The 21254-nt window shown below is 32.8% G+C and overlaps 1 protein-coding gene and 1 long non-coding RNA gene across 2 annotated transcripts; one reads left to right on the top strand and one right to left on the bottom strand.

Annotated features, from left to right (window-relative positions):
* Positions 1-1284: 1284 nt before the first annotated feature.
* Positions 1285-10242, top strand: LOC110719076 (pyrophosphate--fructose 6-phosphate 1-phosphotransferase subunit alpha-like). Its single transcript, XM_021897986.1, has 19 exons — positions 1285-1460; positions 2732-2904; positions 3379-3491; positions 4640-4714; positions 4796-4909; positions 4993-5060; positions 5302-5385; positions 6331-6384; positions 6957-7037; positions 7156-7249; positions 7331-7404; positions 7607-7717; positions 7814-7858; positions 7946-8002; positions 8236-8340; positions 8425-8541; positions 8690-8793; positions 9131-9296; positions 9710-10242. The coding sequence occupies exons 1-19, from the start codon at positions 1371-1373 to the stop codon at positions 9836-9838; spliced, it is 1854 nt and encodes a 617-aa protein (XP_021753678.1). The 5' UTR covers positions 1285-1370; the 3' UTR covers positions 9839-10242.
* Positions 10243-16154: 5912 nt separating this feature from the next.
* LOC110719075 lies at positions 16155-21192 on the bottom strand. Its single transcript, XR_002511018.1, has 3 exons — positions 20982-21192; positions 19476-19570; positions 16155-16847 (listed from the first exon to the last, which is right to left on the bottom strand). It is a non-coding gene; the product is annotated as an uncharacterized LOC110719075 (long non-coding RNA).
* Positions 21193-21254: the final 62 nt, after the last annotated feature.

The following is a 21254-nucleotide window of genomic DNA, read 5'->3' as shown; positions in this document are numbered from 1 at the left end:
GTTTATCGGCTTGTAATTGACTAATTGGAACTTGGATTTTACAATTGTAATGTTTATTTAAATTTTGTATTGGAACATTGAATTTGTCTAATAATGTTACAATAATATGTTTGTATATCTATCAAATTGTCATACTCATAAAAATTACTCCTTATCAAACATGTAACGATTAACTTGTAACCGTATCATTTAGAAATACTTAACCTTTATATGATATTGTTATGGTTCGTACTCTGAGTAATCGCTATAATGCTTAACCACTAAGGCTTAATGGTATGATAATTGACCAAATATGAACAACTCTAATACGAAATACTCCGTATTTTATTTTTCTAAAAACATTAATTAGGAAAAAATTCCAAATAACTTATCTTGTTAAAGTTAGAATATGAGTAGTTAAGAACGAAATTCGTAGAAATTGCTTAATTATAAATTAATTTTCTAATTGCGTTGGTCTAAAAACTTATTCTCACGGTATTGTCCACGTAGAATTGGTACAATGTTTGGCTTTTTTTTTTTAATTTTTTATTCTGGTTCAAGAAAGAACCGCTAACGGTGATAACATTTTATTGTATAGAACCGCTATTACCATTAGCAGTTCTTAGACAAGAACCGCAAATGGCATTAGCGGTTCTTGTAATTAAATAATGCATGCCACACTTATATTACTCTTTCAAATTCCTTCTAACTTTGTTCTACGAAAAACCAAAAAAAAAAAGGAAAGCAATTGATGATCACTCAAAACCCAAAGTAGCATTTGAGTAATGCATATGGACTTTAAATTTGAGTAAATAAAATTTTGTATTGCATTTCTTTTTCCTGTTTTTTTGTTGCAGGTTCTTTCAGGCATTATGCCTTTTTATTTAACAGGTCAATATAGCTGTAATTAACTGTTGGCAGACTCACAAGTTAAAACCGCTAATGTCGTTAGCGTTTTATATATAAAGAACCGCTAATGACGTTAGTGATTTATATATTAGAACCGCTAATGACGTTAGCAGTTCTTTATGTATAAAATTGCTAACGGTGTTAGCGATTCTTTTCTGAACCAGAAATAAAAAAATAAAAAAAAATTAACGAGCCTTCTACCTATCCTACGTGGACAGTACCGTGGGAATAAGTTTTTAAACCGACGCAATTAGGGAATTAATTTATACTTTAGCAATTTCTAGGAAAATCGTTCAGTAGTTAAAGTCAAAACGCGTCAAATAATTATCTGTTTGTTAATTGGGTTTGGGGGTAGTTCAAGTGGACTTGGGTTGTATCGCCGATATAAATAGACGAATTCGAGAGAAACAGAGAGCACACTGCACCACCATAGTTAGGTAAAACACACTGAAACACTTGGAGTTGAACCCAAAACTAAAACTATGGATTCAGATTTCGGAATTCCCAGAGAACTCTCTGACCTTCAAAAACAACGTTCTCTTTACCAGCCTCAACTTCCGCCTTGCCTTCAGGTTTTTTCTCTCTCTCCTCTTAATTCTTCGTTTTTTTCGGATTTGTTTTTTGTGATTTTTTTTTTTTTTTTTTTTTTTTTTTTGGTTTTGAGTAGCCTGATTTGTGATGCAATAGTGTAGATCGCTTGATATATATTTTTAATTCCGAAATATTTTTGATTGGATTATGTAGTATTAATCTTGATTAATGTATAATAATTTATATAAATCTCGCTTTTACAGATCGGATTATTTGTTTTCTGATTAGATTATTGATTATTGATTATTGATTTTTTATTTTTATTTTCATTATATATCAGTATATCACTTCCATTGAGTGATTATTTAATCAGGCAATGTGATGAATGGATCGTCAAATACTCTTATTGAAGTAACTTTTAAAAAAAAAAAATTGATTCAATGTTCGATTGGTTGATTCGGCGTTGTAAACGTATACTCATTCACTCGACTTAGAATTGTTAATTACATATTATTAAATACTTTCTAGTATCCTATGTTATCTAACTGATTTGCCATCTCATCCTTCAACCTTTTTTTTTTTTTTATTTTTTATAAATTGCTACACCCTGTTTGGTAGGCACTAATAAATGGCGGTAGTGTCGATGAATTCAAATCTGATTTGTAAAATTGTCCTTTTCCATGGCAAAGGAACTCTATCCCAAGAATGTTTTTTATATAAAAAAAAAATGTCATCAGAACCATCTCCTCTCAATGTCATATATAGGGTGCGTTTGTTTGGTGAGAAAAGGAAAGGGTAACGGTAGCCATTAGCATGGATTGTTTGGGACTATATTGTAATGAAATGGATTCATATGAGAGAGGGATGAGGGTAACAAGTGGGAGGAATCAATGAATCATTACCCTCAAGGTAAACATTGTCATATTTTTATAAACGGTCAACCAAGTGATCTTTTACTACAGAGTACTAAAATACTTTTGTGATTTTGTTTATAGCCCTGCAAATCTTTATATCACATTCACAACACTTGTTGTGATTTCGTTTATAGCCCTGCATATCTTTATATCAAATATTTACTTCAAGTGTTGATGATTGGTAATAGGATGTTACAAGGAAAAAAAGACAGCGTTACCATAGACATTACTAGTTTTCCTGAAAATTTTGTAAGTGTTCAGCATGATTTGGCAAAGTAATCAAACTAAATTGAACATAGCAATGAAATAATGAAAAGTAGAAAATCTTCTAGACCATGATTTATATATATTAAGCTTTGTGTTCATTTGACCGATCTTTTTCACCATGAAATGTGCAGGGAACTACTGTAAGGGTAGAATATGGTGACCGTACCACTGCTATAGATCCTGCTGATGCTCACGCCATCAGCCGGTATTATCCTCACACATTTGGTCAACCCTTGGCTCATTTCCTCAGGGCAACTGCTAAGGTCCCAGATGCACATATTATTACTGAGCATCCAATTATCAGGTGTGTAATTTAAATTTTTCTTCCTTTCTTGGTATCATGATTTTACTTTCAGTGAATGTCAGAAACAGAAACAGGTAGTAATGCTTTTTAGAAAGATAATGCTGTTAAATTAAGTCTATCTTGTGTAACTAAACTGTCAATGTCCATAGCAATTGCTGGTAACTTATATGTCTGATTGCATGTAAGTTACCTTTCTATCACTTTCTAGACTCGTGTTTTGATTCCTGCAACCATTTTAAAACTTGTTATTTGATATTTGATGTAAGCAATTGATATTCCTTGCGCAGTTAGCATTGCAATAGATACAAACAATAGGAGTTTAATTTGGCTCCTCTCTTCTTAATGAGTCCAAATTAGTATTTGAGTGGCTCAATTACATATATATATGTATATATTATTTATTTATTTTTATATTACTGATTATGATTGGAGTTACTGTTAATCATGCTATTTTTGATCCATGTTTTTGAGCAGGGTGGGAGTTGTCTTCAGTGGGCGACAATCTCCAGGAGGACACAATGTTATATGGGGTCTTTTTAACGCACTCAAGATACACAACTCAAACAATGTTTTGCTTGGATTTCTAGGTAAAAGGAACAACTAGTTATGAGCTGTTAAAGCATTAATTTCCGAATCTTGTTGAGTGGAGCACATTTTTCTTTCAGCTGTCAAAGATGATGTAAATGTGTTTACTTTTCAGCATCCCATCCCCAAAATTTCTAATTTCACATACTAAATAGGCTGCTAGAATTTGGGGTAAACTAAATAATTGGATGGTGCAAGAGAAACTCTTTCTACCGAATTAACATGAAATCTGAGATGCCTAGAAACATTTTTTCATTTTATTCTATTGGTATCTTAACACCCTTTCAAGATGGGTGAAGCAGTCTGTACTTGCTTGAGAGGTTTTTACATCTGTTGTATAGTCAAGGGGAATTTAGGTCTATAGGATGTTGATTGCTGATGTTGATCATATTGTTGGAGAAACTTGATGTGGTGAATAATTCATCTGTTGTATAATCAAGGGGCATTTAGGTCTATAGGATGTTGATGGCTGATGTTGATCATATTGTTGGAGAAACTTGATGTGGTGGATAACTCATCTGTTGTATGATCAAGGGCATTTAGGTCTATAGGATGTTGATGACTGATGTTGATCATATTGTTGGAGAAACTTGATGTGGTGGATAACTCATGCTTGGCCCCTTCTATGTCCAAGTGTTGACATTGGGCTGTAAAAGACTAAAAGGTGGTTGTTACATTCACTGTGGTTCATTGTTTTTTGTCAGCACAGTTGCTTGTTACATCTGTAGGGATGGATCTGTACTGTGTAGACTGTGTATGTTACTTCAGTGGAGAAATTTTATCCCTTTACTTTTACTTTTTGGTAGATTTCTGCTACTGTCATTACTTTGCAGCTATCTGCTGTATGGAAGCTGAGAGTTGGACATAGATTGTTATACTTTGGTGCCCCATAGACAAGAGAGATGTTTTTAATTGTGGCTAGTCTTTGTAGTTAGAGCTGGACATAGATTGCAATTCTTTGGTGCCCCATGGACAAGAGAGATGTTTTTACGTGTGGCTAGTCTATGTAGTTAGAGTTGTAGCTGTTTGTTCATAATCGCTGTTGGGTCTTGTTGTTGCATCATGCTACCATATTTACCTTGTTATAGCCTTTGTGGTCTTGCTGGAAAAATGCTGTTACTAAAGGCCAGTGTACTTTTGCCTCTTGCAGGTGGTACAGAGGGTTTATTTGCCCAAAAGACTCTTGAAATAACTGATGATATCCTGTCTACCTATAAAAACCAAGGTAAGTGGTTCCATAGGATTTTATCCATGAGAAACCTTCTTAACTGGAATTTAATACTTTACATTTACTTGATTCTTCAAGGTGGTTATGATTTGCTGGGAAGGACTAAAGATCAAATAAGAACAACTGAGCAAGTTAATGCTGCATTAGCTTCGTGCACGGCTTTAAAGCTGGATGGCCTTGTAATTATTGGAGGTACTTCTAGTAGTAGGTTTGCCTAAAAAGACTAAATTCAGCTCAATGGAGTTGTTGGTAATCATTTTTCTTTTTTTTTGAAGGTGTAACATCAAATACTGATGCTGCTCAACTTGCTGAAACGTTTGCTGAGGCAAAATGCTCAACAAAGGTGCCTCAACTTTATTGGTGCTCTTCCTTAGTTATTTTTTTTGCTGGTGTCAATTGTATGACTATATGATATAATTAATTGTGTAGATCACTTATATCACTTTAGCCAGATTCAAAATTCGATGTTACGATAATATTGTCCTCAGTTCTTCACTCTTTTTCTTAATGCCTCCATGGTCCCATCCCCATATATGTGCCTAATGATTTCAATTTAACAATCCAATATTATTTGGGAGTTGCAGGTGGTTGGTGTTCCAGTTACCTTGAATGGAGATCTAAAGAATCAGTTTGTTGAAGCTGATGTTGGATTTGACACCATATGCAAGGTATTGATCTGCTACCTAAGAGTTCATGAGTTATGATATAGTTCCTGTTAAATTTCATTGATCAAAAATGGTTTTACACTTGTGTACTACACCAAACACATGGAAGAGAATGACATGGACACAACAAACTAGGCATGTGCATTTCAGATTTCATTAATTTGATCTAGTTTGTTAATGGATACTTTGTGATCTAAACCATTGAGGTGTTGGAGTGCATGCAAGCTATATTTTTTTTTCTCTTTCTTTTTTCCCCTTTATATTACTAATGAAAGCCCCTAATTTCTTTTTGAAGGGGTTATAAGAGTGGAATTGTTGATTAATGTTAAATAAAAAAAAGTAGTGAGAGTTTTGAGGGGAGGTGAGAGAAAATATAGTGGGATTGGAGGGGTTTTGTTGATTTTATGTCAATAACAAAAGAAGATAGTGGAAGATAGATCCCACTGAAATGAGAAATGGGGCTATTACTTATGGAATTTAATTTCAATGGAGCTTTTTTAGGAATGGAGGGTGTATTATTATTCATTTCCTTCGAGGCCCTGAAGCTTTGTATATTTGAATCATCTTTCTGTCCATGGTTTCCTTGTGGATGAGCGTTTGTGCTAGTGATTTGATAATGCAGAATGGAGTATCTAAACGAATTCTATAATGTCTAGTGCTGCAATTTAAGTTCGCTTTTGGTGGCTTTCCTATTTCTTGTTTTGTTGTGGGTTAACACACACGCTTATGACTCTAATGTAGAAGCTTTGGAAAATCCTGGTTCATTGAGGACAGATAGAGTGCACTGAGTTATAGATGAAGGCAGTAGGCTTGTGCCTTTTTGTGTTGTCATTTCCATTGCAGTGATTCATTTTATTTGGATTTGAACTATCATTATCTAAATTTGTTCTTGTTTAATATTTTTGACCCTTCCTGTTAATTTATCGCATTGTTCTTGCTTCTTTTTAGGTTAATTCTCAGCTCATTAGCAATGTTTGCACAGATGCGTTGTCTGCTGAGAAGGTAATTTTTTTGTACATGTTAATTATCTACTATCAGTAAGTTGTATAGAAATAATAACATTGTTTTCAAAATGAGATATCTTGCAAATTCTGAGTCTCTGAGAAGTCAAATGGGGTGATATTGTTGGTGTATGTACCACCTATACTTTGGTGCTGGTAGGCTAATGACATTTATAATCCAGCAGCTTTTAAATAGTTTTTGGGGTACTGAAATTTTTGTTTGGGGTGAGGTTATATTTAAATTTGAAATGTTCCGTTGTGTGATTGATTTTAATTGAATGGGCTGGAGGTTCAGCCAGTTTGGGGTTTAGGACACCCTCTTAATTGGATGCATGCTCATTGCTCAGAATTATGTCTTCTTTGGAAGTCTACTTCAATCAATTTGTTTGCATTGGGTGTTTCTTAATAGTAATTGACTTATCTATTTTGTGGTTCTCTATAACTAACTTATACAGCACATGAACACGTGTATTTCAAAAGCTTTGTATTTTTACTAATCCTAAAATTAACCCCTTTACTGTCAAGGATATTTATTACTGTCTGAAAGGCTCATCAATGTGATTTCTTTTCCAGTATTATTATTTTATTCGGCTGATGGGCAGAAAGGCATCACATGTTGCTTTGGAATGTACTCTCCAGTCACATCCCAATATGGTCAGTTTCTTTTTCTGCACTACTAATACAGTCCTATTTTTGTCATTTCTATCATAAATGGGGTAGATGTGCCTGTTAGATGTAAAGCAATAAGGATGTATCTCGGTGCTTTATTTAGGTTATTCTTGGCGAGGAGGTGGCTGCGTCAAAACTTACTTTATTTGATTTGACAACACAAATCTGTGATGCAGTCCAAGCCAGAGCAGAAAAAGGTCCAGTGTTTCCCCTCTCACTCAATTACGTCGATAGATTTGCTGCTTTCTGATTCTTTTGTTGTTGTTTTTGTATTTCAGACAAGAACCATGGGGTTATCCTGCTTCCAGAAGGGCTTATTGAAAGCATTCCTGAAATTTATGCCCTCCTGCAGGTATAAAAGTAGAGGGTGCATTGTTGAAACCTTATCTTCTATAAATGCCTATCTTTGCTTTGGTTTAAAGAGCAAAGTATAGAATTTGGAACTTTGGATATCTTTTATCTTGTTTTATACTTGTATATGTTAAGGTCCCTTGATCATTCTTCAAGTTTTTCGATCTTTGTTTCTTATGCATGCTTGTCATGATGCCATGCAGGAAATTCATGGTCTTTATCGAGGAGGTGTATCTATTGACAATATTTCTTCTCAGCTTTCTCCCTGGGCATCTGCCTTGCTGGAGTTTTTGCCACCTTTTATTAAGAAACAGGTACCATAATACCTACGTCACTTTTTGATTGGAGATTTCTGTCTATAGTATTTGAGTCATGTTTCGTTTCTTTATACTGGGTATCTTATTTTGCAGTTGCTCCTCCACCCTGAATCAGATGATTCTGCTCAGCTGTCACAGGTGCTGGCTTGAAGCTTTTGGTCCTCTTAAGTGGTCTCACTACTAGCAATTTAATCTAAATATGATCCAATTTAATTGTTTATGCAGATTGAGACAGAAAAGCTTCTAGCTCATCTTGTGGAGACAGAAATGAATAAACGTTTGGTATGAAATCTTATTGGAGAAACTATGTATTTTATGTTATTTTCTAGATCTTAATGTAATTAACGCCAAAAAAAAAAAAATGTATACTAGCTTCTATTATTGTCCTTAATTTTCAGGCTGTTTATTATTGTTTTAGTCGCATTTTTCAATTAATATGCTCAAGTGGATGCTGAATTATTAGGTTTGTTAATTGGTTTCTTGTAGTCTTTAATTGCCCCTCTCCTCTTTGGCAGAAAGAAGGCACATACAAGGGAAAGAAATTTAATGCCATCTGTCACTTTTTTGGATATCAAGCTCGTGGATCTCTACCATCGAAATTCGACTGTGACTATGCATATGTACGCCCTGATTCTTAAATAGACTCAGATTTTGGTGGTATGCGAAGGATTACATTTTGGTTACAATTGAATGTATCTGTGCAGGTTCTTGGTCACATATGCTACCATGTCCTTGCAGCTGGCTTGAATGGTTACATGGCAACTCTTACCAACCTGAAAAATCCTCTGAATAAGTGGAAATGCGGTGCCGCTCCATTGACAGTAAGGCTTGATTCCTGTCTGCTCATTTTACTTCTGAATAAATTGTTTTTTCAGCTTCTAGCTATAGTGTTTTCAATGGTTTGTTATTTTTGAACTGTTTAACATTAAAATATAAATAGCTTATTCATTGCTTTATGATAAAACCCAGGCAATGATGACTGTTAAACGTTATTCACGTGGTCCTGGTACATTGTCTATTGGAAAACCTGCTATTCATCCTGCAACAGTGGATTTGAAAGGCAAAGCTTATGAGTAAGTCTTCGTTGTGGCTGTAATTTTGGTTGTTGCTGATGTTCTTGCAGTGATAACTTTCCATGAACACATGTTCCTACTGTTAGCCCACAGGATAAGAAAGGGTACCAACTATATGGGTTGCTAAAATAATTACTCGTATTTCTTATTCAATTGATCAACTTGTATTTGACACTTGGACTCTATAATTTTATATGTACGTCGTATCAATGACAAATTGTTCAGTCCTTGGATATCATTGAAAAGTAGGAATCCAAGTTATAATAGGATTTTCTACACCCTATATATGTTGTAAAATCAGTTCTGATCTTGATTTATTTTGTCGTCTCCTTTGCAGGCTTTTGAGACAGAATGCTTCTAGGTTTTTGATGGAAGATATCTACAGAAATCCAGGTCCACTTCAATTTGATGGCCCTGGTGCTGATGCTAAGGCTGTTAGCTTGTGTGTGGAAGACCTGGATTATATGGGCCGTATCAAGCAGCTGCAAGAATATTTAGACAAGGTATATGATCCTTTCACTCCACTATCAAAACTTATATTTTCATGCTTATGTCGCCATGGATCCACCTCATCGGTTGGTGATTTTGGAGTAAAATGACCTTCTGTCTATACTTTTAGACACTTAGCTGTCTGAGGAATATTATCTGTTGGAATTCCTCCACACGCTGATATATCATTGTGGAGACATGCTTAATTTCAGTGAAATTGCAGCCAGAGGAGTTATGGGTTTCATATCCACTACCTGCTCGATTAGTGTTTTTTATGCTCACTTGAGACCCCTTTTGTTTGTCCGTGGGAAGGAGGGGTTGTGAAGGGATTTAAGGCTGCACATAGTAGATGCTTAATTGCTTATAACTTTGCCATTAGCTATTTTGCCTCACTTATGGTTTGCTCAACTTCAAATCTTGTTTCCAGGTACGAGCCATTGTGAAACCTGGATGTTCACAGGACATTTTGAAAGTAGCACTCAGCTCCATGTCTTCTGTGACGGATATTCTGACTGTTATGTCATCAAACTCCAACAGCGGGCAAAAGTTCCTTTAATCGATGTGACTTAATGATTACTCAGTTTGGGAAGAGTTTCTCTATACAAGTTTTTCATCCGTGCCGAATTAGGATTGCCATGTTAGATTATATGAACACTAGGATTTCCTTTTTAAGAATTTCTTTAAAATTTTCTTTATAGATGTGATACTCCTAATCAGTACATGCGTGAAAACACATTGCAGTTTTGGAATGAGTAGAAATACTAAATAATTAGTGTGAACCGACAGTTGACGCGTGCTTTGGTAAGTGACTGCATATTTGTATTGTAAGGTCATAGGCTTAATACTTCATCTACCTCAGTTTGAGGCTTGTGGTTGCAATTGATTGTGTAGACTTTGGTAGTCAAGGGAATAAAAGAATTGTCCAGATGAGGGAGCTCAGTTGGATTTTTCCGTCAGAAATTGCGATGCTAATTTATTTTGAATAATGAATGGTACTAAATACAATATGAATGGTTAGTGTGGCATTAGTGCACTAATAACCTTTTTATGAAGACAATCCAAAAACTAAACAAGAGATTTAAAATAAACAAATAGAGATTGAAAATGTATGAAGTATAATATTATAATGGTTTGTCAATTACTCACGTTTTTGGTAATTTATGTTTTGTGAAAATTGCATTCTTGGTAATTGATATACTGTATGATTAATTAGCACATATTACGTGCTTTTAATTGTTATAACTTACCATCATTATTTTTTAGTACTCAATAATTACCCATACTATCACCTCTTGTTTCATATTATTTGCAACTTTTAGGTAATATTTGTGAGATATTAAATGTTCAAAAGTTGCAAATAATATGAAACGGAGGTAGTACAATAATTCGAGTTCTTTTTTTTTTTTTTCGTTGAATCAATACTTTGACATGGTATATAATACTTCGTATATAGTAGTGTGATAAGATCAGAAGTTCAATCTCTCCTTTCAAAATGAAAAAAATAAGGTTGGGTATGATTATTAGGCCCATGTTGTTTCGTACTTCAAATCTAAAGGACTTTTAAGCAATCCTAATAGTTGTAGTTAAGGACTTGTTCGCGATTTTAAAAAATTTATAGCTATTAGCTTGACCATTAGGGCCAAAATATAAATTTAGCTTAGGCAAGCTAATTTGCTCTAGAAATATTTTTCTAAATTTACATCTCTTATGTGAGAATCATAATCTATATGAGAACAAATCTAGACCATTGATCAAATTAAATCTAATGGTCCAATAAAAACATAGTAATGGCATTTTCGTAATTTCGTGAATTACACCTCCTTCTCTCTTTCCTATTCTTCTTGGCTTTCACGTTCAACATCTCTTTCTCTCTCTAACCTTTTTGCTGCTCTCTCTCTCTCCTCAAATCAGTGTTTTTGGGAAAATACTATACCAGTTTGAAGTAAGTTTATCAATATTATGATCTAATTTATTTTCAAAATTCGATTATTTTACGTAATTTGTTGAAATTCGATACAAACTTACGTTGACTTTAGGTTTATTTGATTTTGGTTTATATATTAAACCGATTGGATTGGGTATTTTGATGATAAATCTGATTCTATACTTCAAGAGCTACATTTTTACTCAATATCTAAGGAATCGTTGTTTGTTTCAGATTTTTTCAACTATGGTTGTCGAATTTATAATGTACGGACAATGAGTACTCAAGCTTATTTAATCTTGTGAATATTTGAGCTATAGTTGAAGTTTTGTGCTTTATCCATTATTTTTGATATTGCCCACCACTTGTTAGACAAAATGCCCAGTAGAAAATAACATGTTTTGCATTTTTTTTTTGACAAAACATGTTTGGCCTTTCTCACTCTTTGCTGTTGTTCTTAATAAATCCGTACAATTGGCGGATCCAGGAATGTTGGAATGGGGGTACGAAGTTCGGTTTGTTAAAAGAATGCGAAACTTGGTAGACTAAAATATCAATTATTATTTGTTTCCACCTTCTAATTAGTCATTGAATGTATCCCTTACGTCTTGAATGTTGTCCACAATTGAACCAAACATAGAAAACTAATACAAATCAGTGTTTGATTTTAGGATTATTTGAATAATTATTAATTTGGTTTTAGTTTTATTTGAGTAATTATTTTTTATTTGTGTTTTTGCCTTGATTTTTGTTTGATTTTTCTGCTTAATTTCTTCAATTGTGTTTAATTTTTCTACATAATTGTATCAGTTTGTGCTCGATTATTTCAGCTTAATTTTATTAGTTTGTGTTCGATTTTTCAATTTCTTCATCAACTTTTTCGAAAGAGCCTGATTTTGAGAGTAGTTTGGAAGTGCCTGATTTTGAGAGTAGCTTTGGAGGAGCTTGATCTTGAGAGTATGTTGGAGGAGCTTGATCTTGAGAGTATGTTGGAGGAGGTTGTACCTGAGTAGAGAATGGAGGAGTATGATTCTGAGAATTAGTGATGAGTCATTATTAACTTTTTTTTTTCTTTTTTTTTTAATTGTAGAACTGTTTAGTGCTATGGATTCTACTAATGCTATTGATTTCACCAATGCTAAAGATTCTACGGTTGTACCTTTGGAAAGGAAAATGTACGTGTTTTCTTATTTGCTCATTTTATGTTTTCTTGGTCTGTATAATAATTATTGTCGATAAATCTTGCTCATTTTATATTTTGTTGCTCATTTATGAAATATCAGGTTTTGATTTTTGTATAGCATATCTGATGAAATGTATGTTCTGTTTGGAGTTGCAGTCATTTGTTAAATTAGCAACTAAGTATTTGCTCATTTGACAAATGAGCAACTAACTATTTGCTCATTTGCTAAATGAGCAAAAAATTGATTGCTCATTTCCCAAATGATCAAAGAAATGTTTGCTTATTTTACAAATGAGTAATTTGCTCATTTGGCAAATGAGCAAACTAATTAATGTTTGCTCGTTTCACAAATGAGCAAAGAAATGCTTGCTGATTTAATGAATGATTAAAGAAATGTTTTCTCATTTGACAAATGAGCAACTAACTATTTGCTCATTTGAGAAATGAGCAACTAATTATTTGCTCATTTATGTTATGACCTTTCAACTATTGCTTTGTTCTAATTGTCTAACTTTTCCTTATGATTACCCTTTTCTTAAAATGAGTAAACAAATATTGGTCATTTTAGCTGATTGATGCAAAAGAGCAAAACAATGTTGCTCATTACATATTTTGCTCATTTCGTAATTAAGAAAAATATTTTTAATCATTTCATAGATGAGCAAAAATATTTTTGCTCATTTCATATATGAGCAAAATATTTGCTCATTTCGTAGATTGAACATAGAAAAGTAATTTAAAACATATATTTTGAGCAAATATTCTTTGTTAATTTATCAAATGCCCTTAGTACTTGTATCTTTGCCCTGCTCTCCATTTTATAGCCTACTACCATCACTATGGCTGGGAGGGGAATGACAACTCTTTATACTTTTGCATTATGTAACAGGACAACATTTGGTATACTTCTCCACTAAGACTCGACCTTAGCACTTTTGAGGTTGAATCTTTTTTTGAGTGGTGCTTAGAGCTAGAGATGGTGCACACTGATATTGAATGGTGGAGCATGTTCTGGAGTCTGCTTTGGGGTATATGGTTGTGAAGAAATGCTTGGGTTTTTGAAGGGAAGATGGTTGATCTAGCTGGGATTCAACAAAAAGCTATGAGCATAATTGGAGAGTATGAGAAAGCCAATAAAACTACATCAATTGTTAATCTGGGTACTACTACTGTTCTGCAGAAATGGGAGAAGCCTGAGGCGGGTTGGTATAAGGTAAACTCGGATTACTCATTTGATAAATGAGTAAAAAATTGTTTGCTCATTTTTTAAATAAGCAAAGAATTGTTGCTCATTTGATACATGAGCAAACAATTGTTTGGTCATTTGATAAATGAACAAAGAAATGTTTGCTCATTTGACAAATTAGTAAAGAATTGTTGGCTCATTTGATAAATGAACAAAGAAATGTTTACTCATATGACAAATGAGTAAAGAATTGTTTGCTCATTTGATAAATGAGCAAAAAATTGTTGCTAATTCTTCTTCTTCCTGTAGCACTAATTACTTCCTCTCTCTAAGATTCTCTTACCATATCTCATTTGATTTTCATTATGCATTTTTAATATGTGTGTTTTTGCTCATTTTATTTCAGTTTCCTCATTTTAATTTTAGTTTAGTTTGCTCATTTTAATTTTACTTTGCTTATTTGAATTTAGTTTGCTCATTTTATGTTAGTTTGCTCGTTTGAATTTAGTTTGCATTAACCTACTAGCTCAACAAGTAGAGCATTGTGCAAATGCACAAAAGATATGGGTTCGAATCCCACGTAGGTTCATTTGTGTAATGTGGAGATAAGCGTTTTGAGAGTTTGGTTGTAACAAAGTTTCTATAGTTATTATTCATTTCAAGCCAATTTTTTGTTCATATAATTTAGTGCTAATTTGATTTTCTTTGTTTTTTAATTACTATTTTTTAGTTAATTTATAGTTATAACCTATGTAGGAATTGAACCTACATCATATGCATTTGCATAGTGCTCTACCAATTGAGCTAATAGGTTTTATCATATGTTATACTATTTTTTGCAAATGTTCTAAAATCTATTGAATATGTTCCAAAATTTAATGCAATTGTTCTAAATTTTTTTGCTTATACTCTAGAATTTTCTACCTAAGCTCAAAATATATGTTGTAAATTATTTTTCTATGTTCTAAATTTTTTCACCTTATGTAGGCCAATTGATAAATGAACAAAAAATTGTTGCTCATTTGATAAATGAGCAAAGAATTATTTGCTCATTTGATTAAAGACAGGCAAATGAAAATACAACACTAATGTGAAGCAAAGTGTAGGCAAATGAATTGGCATGCCTAATGGACAATCAGTACAAAAAAAGCTAGATAAAAGATAGGGGGGGAAACAATTGGAGTCCATACCAACAATTTTTTTCTGGAATTAAAAGATATGGCCAGCAACAAAGACTTAGGTAGTATTCAGGGATTGTTTATTCTATGCAATTACTCCATATTGTAATATTGTACATACTAAGCACTCAGAGAAACAAGGCATACTACGGATACACTTTAGTTTTAGAATTGAGAATAAAACTTATCTAAAAAAACAACACAAAAACAGAGGGGTTTTTTTTTTTTTTTTTTTTTTTTTTTTTTTTTTTGTGTTTGTGTTGTTGCCTCGTTGGATTCCATTTAAAATAAAAAATCAATAAGGATCAAGCAAGGGTCTGGACAAAAACTGAGGTTGCAGAGAGAAAAGGCTTGAAGTATCACAGATAACAGGATAAAAATCTAAGTAGCAAATGAAATGCATGACAAACTTAAGAATCAAAAGTCAACTAACCTTAACCTTTGTGTGGATTAACCCAGAATGATAATATGGTTTTTCTGATCTAGGAAGCTAAAATGTCCCTACAATGTCTCAATACCGACATATGGACACTGCAAATAGGGAAAAGAAAAAGTGAACATCAGAGTCAGTTGGCACTGATTATCCAGCTCCTAGTATTGAGGGTGTTCAAAAAAGACCGACCCGGTTGTCCCGTTCCGATTACCCGATGACCCGCAAAAAACCCGATGGGAAATTGACAAATTTTTCTGTTTTTTTCGGGTCAGATACCCGTCCCGCTAAAATAGCAGTTTCGTGGGCCGGGACATGGGACAAGCTTTGCTAATCTCGGGTACCCGGATACCCGTTAAAATAAAAAAAAAAAAAAAAAAAAAAGCAGATCAAGCAATTGAAGATGCAAGAAAATATGTTGAAAATGCTAGAACAGAAGCAGAACTGGAAAGCTGTTAAGAATGACATGGACAGAAAAATTGCTGAGAACAATGCAGTTTGGGAGAAGAAGTTTAGGCAACTTCTGGATTTTCTTGGAGCAGGAAGTTCATCGGATACTATCGGATACTGATATACCAAAGCTAACAACAAGTCAGCATGCTTATAGAGAACTTGCTTTACCAAAATACATAACTTGAAAATAAACTAAAAAAGAAACAAATAGAATTGTGATAAATGGAAGATTTATAACTTGAAATAAGATATAAACCAGGTTTTAGGTACAAACTTATTTAAAAAATAAATAAATCAAATTCAGGTACCCGTGTCCCGTCCCGGATAATTCGAGTACCCGGACCGGGTACCCGAATTATCCGGGACGGGACACGGGCCAACTTATCAACTACCCGAAGATCCGGGTACCCGGATATGAACACCCCTACCCAGTATAATCAACAAACCATATTGCAATGGAGGAATAAAAAAACCTAAGCAAATTTTGATTAAAATTAAAATTGATGAAAGACCATAAGTGGATAATAGACAATCAAATAGTAAAATCATGTAACATAAAAACAACAAATAGCACTGACAGCTTCTGCAACCATATTATATAATTATAAATGTTTTTTGACAAACAACACAGACATCAACCTATTTTAAGCACTACTAATGCAAAAAGAGCATATTAACGGTGAAAATGAAAGTAGGGATATGTACTTGCCAGTGGATGGTATAAGGGACCGATCTTGACCATCTGGCCATTCACACCTTTTCTCAAGTTCTGTACATTTCCAAATATTAAGCTCTTGTAATGCAGTGAGTTCCCAAAAAGATTCTGGGAGCGCCACCAAGTTATGGCAATTCCTTATTGACAACCACCGAAGCTGGGTTACGTTGCCAAACCATTCTGGTAGGCCCCACCCTTAATTCAGAGAGCTCATCAATGTAAATTTCTTGAAGATTTGTGATATATATAGCATAGGCTCCTAGGAAGATATTTCAGTTTTGAGATTAAATACAAGCTCAAGGAGCTAAGGCACTTCAGGCTTTGCAAAGCAAACGACCTGCCACTAATAGCCTCATCTTCACCATCATCATCATTCTTGACATCCCACAAATCCACTTTTTCACAATGCCAAAGCTTCACATCCTTAAGGCAAGAGAGACGCTGTAATGCACCCGTTATGTCTCTCAGTCTCCCACAATCATTGATTATAAGTTGCCTGAGAGATGATGGAGATCCAGCCACTAAATTGGTCAATTCATGGAGCTTGTTGCTCATTAGATAAATGAGCGATGAATTGTTGCTCATTTGATAAATGAGCAAAGAATTGGTTGCTCATTTGATAAATGAGCAAAGAATTGGTTGCTCATTTGATAAATGAGCAAAGAATTGGTTGATCATTTGATAAATTTAGCAAAAAACTGTTTGCCCATTTGATAAATGAGCAAATAATTGTTGCTCATTTTAATTCTTTTTTCTCATTTAATTTTTGTTCGCTCATTTTATTTTCACTACATTACTTTTCATATTTAGTTTGCTCATTTTAATTATGTTTGCTCATTTTACACATCTTCTATTGAATTTATCAAATAATTACAAAATAAGAACATTCAATAGGAAATTTCACGAAAATTAGCTTTTATCAACATAAAAGTAACATGCAATAGGAAATTTTTAATGAATATCCTAAATTAAGAACATTCAACTCTAAATATCTAGCAAAAATCATATAGTCAAACTCGAATAACCATATTAAGAGCATTCAAATTCGAAATATTCCAGAACACTAAAATCGAAAATTAAAACATCAAATTTGTAAATTTTAACGAAAATACTAAATTAAGATCACTCATTGCTAAAATTTTAACGAAAATCCAACATTCAAACCATGAAATTTGAAAATACTGACAAAAATTAAGAAAATTATATTCGGAAAACACTAACAAAACTCCTTTGGACATAGTGAATTTGTGTATATTACCATATTTTCATCCGGATTTCTTTTTCTGATTTTTTGCAGATTCATATATTAAGTTGATAATTATGGATGCACAAGCAAATATTAGCAACAATGAACAACTTGATAGTGGTTCTAATGACGATGCCGATGTACCAGCTACTCCTATAATAATAGTTACTCCTACAATAGTACCTTTGTTAACTCCCTGAGGAGCAAAAAAATGGATTTCAATGTGCTCCAATGAGTTAAAACCAGCATTAGGAATAAAATTTAATAGTGTTGATGAGGGTCTTGTATTTTATAGAGCTTATGCATATACTGCTGGATTTAACACAAAAAAATCTACTACTTATAGGGATACAAAAAGTGGCAAATTGGAACTTCAAATGAGCATTAAAATGTTTGCTCATTTTTCAAATGAGTATTGAATTGTATGCTCATTTGACAAATGAGCATTGAATTATTTGCTCATTTGACAAATGAGCATTGAATTGTTTGCTCATTTGAAAAATCATTTGAAAAAAAGAATTTGCTCATTTGACAAAAAGTGCAAAGAAGATAATAATTTTTGACTAATGAGCAAATATTTTTCTAAATAGTTAATGTTATGTTCTAAATGAAAAGACTTAAAAAAAGAAAGGGAGTGAAGTTAATGTGTCAAATGTTGAAACAAGATCTACAAGTGCAAAAATGCTAAAGAGACAAAAAGAAAAGGTTGTAGAGCAAAACCAGAAAAAGAAAAGATTATTTAGAGGTTGTGGGGAATTGAGTCATCATTATTTTCAAAATTGTCCAAAGAAAGTGTAGTGATACTTTTACATACATATTTGATATAATATTTTTAGCACATCCCCTTATTATTTTATGAACATTTTTTTTATGATATTTAGAACATTTGTTAAATTTTTGTATTGATTAATATATTTTTTATTTTGTATTGAACATCATTATACTGGTGTGAAGATTTTTAAATTAATATTTCTAAAAGAATTGTTTGTTCATTTGACAACTTGTTTATTGATTGTTCATTTGACAAATGAGCAATGAATTGTTTGCTCATTTAACAAATGAGCATTAAATAAATTGCTCATTTGACAAAGGAGCATTGAATTTTTTGCTCATTTGACAAATAAGCAGAATTAATTGCTCATTTGACAAATAAGCAAAGAAAAAATATTAATTTTTGACAAAATGACCAAGAGGTATTGACAAATGAGCATTAAATAGTATGTTCATTTGATAAATGAGCAGAGAATTGTTTTGCAATAATTCCATAGCCTGTAATTTTTTGTAAATATCGATGAAGAAAGATCAAATTTTAGAAAATAATGCCATTGCATTAACATACCAAAGGTTATAAGAATAAGATTAACACAAACACATTTGTGCCATTGAGAACATAAAAACTAATTATTACAAAATCACATTACTGATGTCTATTACCTTTACCCTCACTAATACTAAAATTATTTCATATACAACTAATGTCTATGTTCGATGTTGTACATCGAAGAGTGCACAGAATGTAAATGAGAAAATCATTACCATTACCCTCACTTATTATCGGCTACCAAACGACAACTCTTACAATTTAAATTACCAATAATTGTTTGCTCATTTGACAAATTAGCAAGAATTATTTGCTCATTTGACAAATGAGCAAAGAATTATTTGCTCATTTAATAAATGAGCATTGAATTGGTTGCTCATTTAACAAATGGGCAAAGAATTAATATCAATTTTCTGAAAAGCTAACTAAATCTCCAACATTCAGTAGCTTGTAAAAGTTATTAAAAATAGCAAGCCACAGATTTTACTTAGTAAACGACATGGAAGATTGCAAGAATTGAAAGCACCAACAACCAGCATGAAATGTGAAAGCCTTACATTATTTTTCTTCAAACCCGAATCCCACTTTTGCAAACCCATATATATATATATATATATATATATCAGCAACAGCTTATCAATGCCATAATAACCTGCATAAAGTATTTATTTGACTCAATATATTAAACAGCTGTTTCAATACTAACCAAGGCATAGAAAGAAAAAACAATAAAGATGCTGTTCAAGGGGAAACATAATTTCAGGCTATAAGTTACAAGTTTCCAAACTTTGTTCTTCACCAAGTTATTATGGCATTGAAAAGCTAGATACTTTTGCTACTACGATAGTATGAGCTAGATACTTACCTTAGCAAGAAATAATTTTACTATTAAAGTGAGCTAATTTATATTTACATATTTTTATCTTACTTTAGCAAATTTTAGTCATCAAGTCATACAAGTATACATCTTCTACAAGAAAAAATTTCAGATATTTGAGTGCAGAAAAATCTAGAGTACCTGTAAGGTCTTGAAAGAACTTCAAGAGAAACAAAAGTTGTCCATCATCCAGTGGAAAAAGACTCTATGATATCCAACCTTATGTACTCTGTTAATTTCATTTATATCTACTTTTAGAAATACTTGATTTACTTTTAACTAATTTTCATCGACGTTTATTACTTAGAAACTCAAGCTCACTTATCCTAGGATTGTAAGGTATGACAGAAGGCTACCATCAAAACCAATATGTAAGAAAAACTTGCATGAACTGGCTAATCAACTGAAGAAAAGATAGCATTACTATAAGCTTGCCAATAATCAAGCCTCATCCGTACAAGAACTAAAGAATTATTGAGGGGCACCTCATATATAGTTGCAAAGCTAAAACTCATTACTACAGCTAAATCGCTCCATATGACCACACCAAACACGAACTAGATTAATGCCATGTAAGAGGCCAATCACACCACAACTACTAACTTAAAAATAAATTAAGCTCAAATATCTAATTTAACTATTTCAACAACACCATCAAATGCAGCATCTATCAATCCATGATCATGCAACTCACACAATCACACCACACCTATCCACTAATTCCACTTAACCAAATAATGCGGTTTTTACTCCACTATTAAACACAGTACACTAATTTTTACACACAACACAACTAGATTCATGCTCAAATGTCAAAATCAAAAAGTAGACGACTATTATCTAAATTTCTAGGCTTTAAGCTGCTCTTAATCAATTCGAACTAAAAAAACAAAAAAAAGAGCAAAAGTTACAAAAAAAATCAGATCAAAATCAATAGTGAAAATTTCATAAGAATCTACTCAAATTTTCATTAGCAGCATATCTGAAGTTTCGCACAAAATCAACCTCCATAATTCTCAATAAAAACAACCTAAATCACTCAAAAAATAAATTAAGAGTGCTAAATTTATAATTGCAAGTTGCGATTTTGCAAATAAGTTAGTTTCATACCTATATGATCTGATTATAGTAGGTGAAAAAAATTCAAACCCTAACAATCGATTTATACCAAATTCACAATACTTACCTTCATCGTTCAGAAATTTTGCAGCGCATTCAACAATTGATTGAAAGAGAGTGTAAATTGTAGCAAATTCCTACAATTAGAGCTGATGATTGAGGTGAGAAAGCTTGAATATAGCTGGAAGAGAGAGAAAATGGTGCCACTGACAAAGGGGAAAGAAACGAGTGTTTTTTCGATGAAGTACGGAGTACATTAATTTAATTAATTTGAATCAATCTCGGTCGTCCAGTGTATTTTAATCCAACAGTTATGATAAGTTCCTAATTCTTATTATAG

The sequence above is a fragment of the Chenopodium quinoa genome, unplaced genomic scaffold (assembly GCF_001683475.1).
Source record: "Chenopodium quinoa cultivar QQ74 unplaced genomic scaffold, ASM168347v1, whole genome shotgun sequence".
Classification (NCBI taxonomy): Eukaryota; Viridiplantae; Streptophyta; class Magnoliopsida; order Caryophyllales; family Amaranthaceae; genus Chenopodium; species Chenopodium quinoa.
This window is presented reverse-complemented; position numbering and strand designations above follow the sequence as displayed.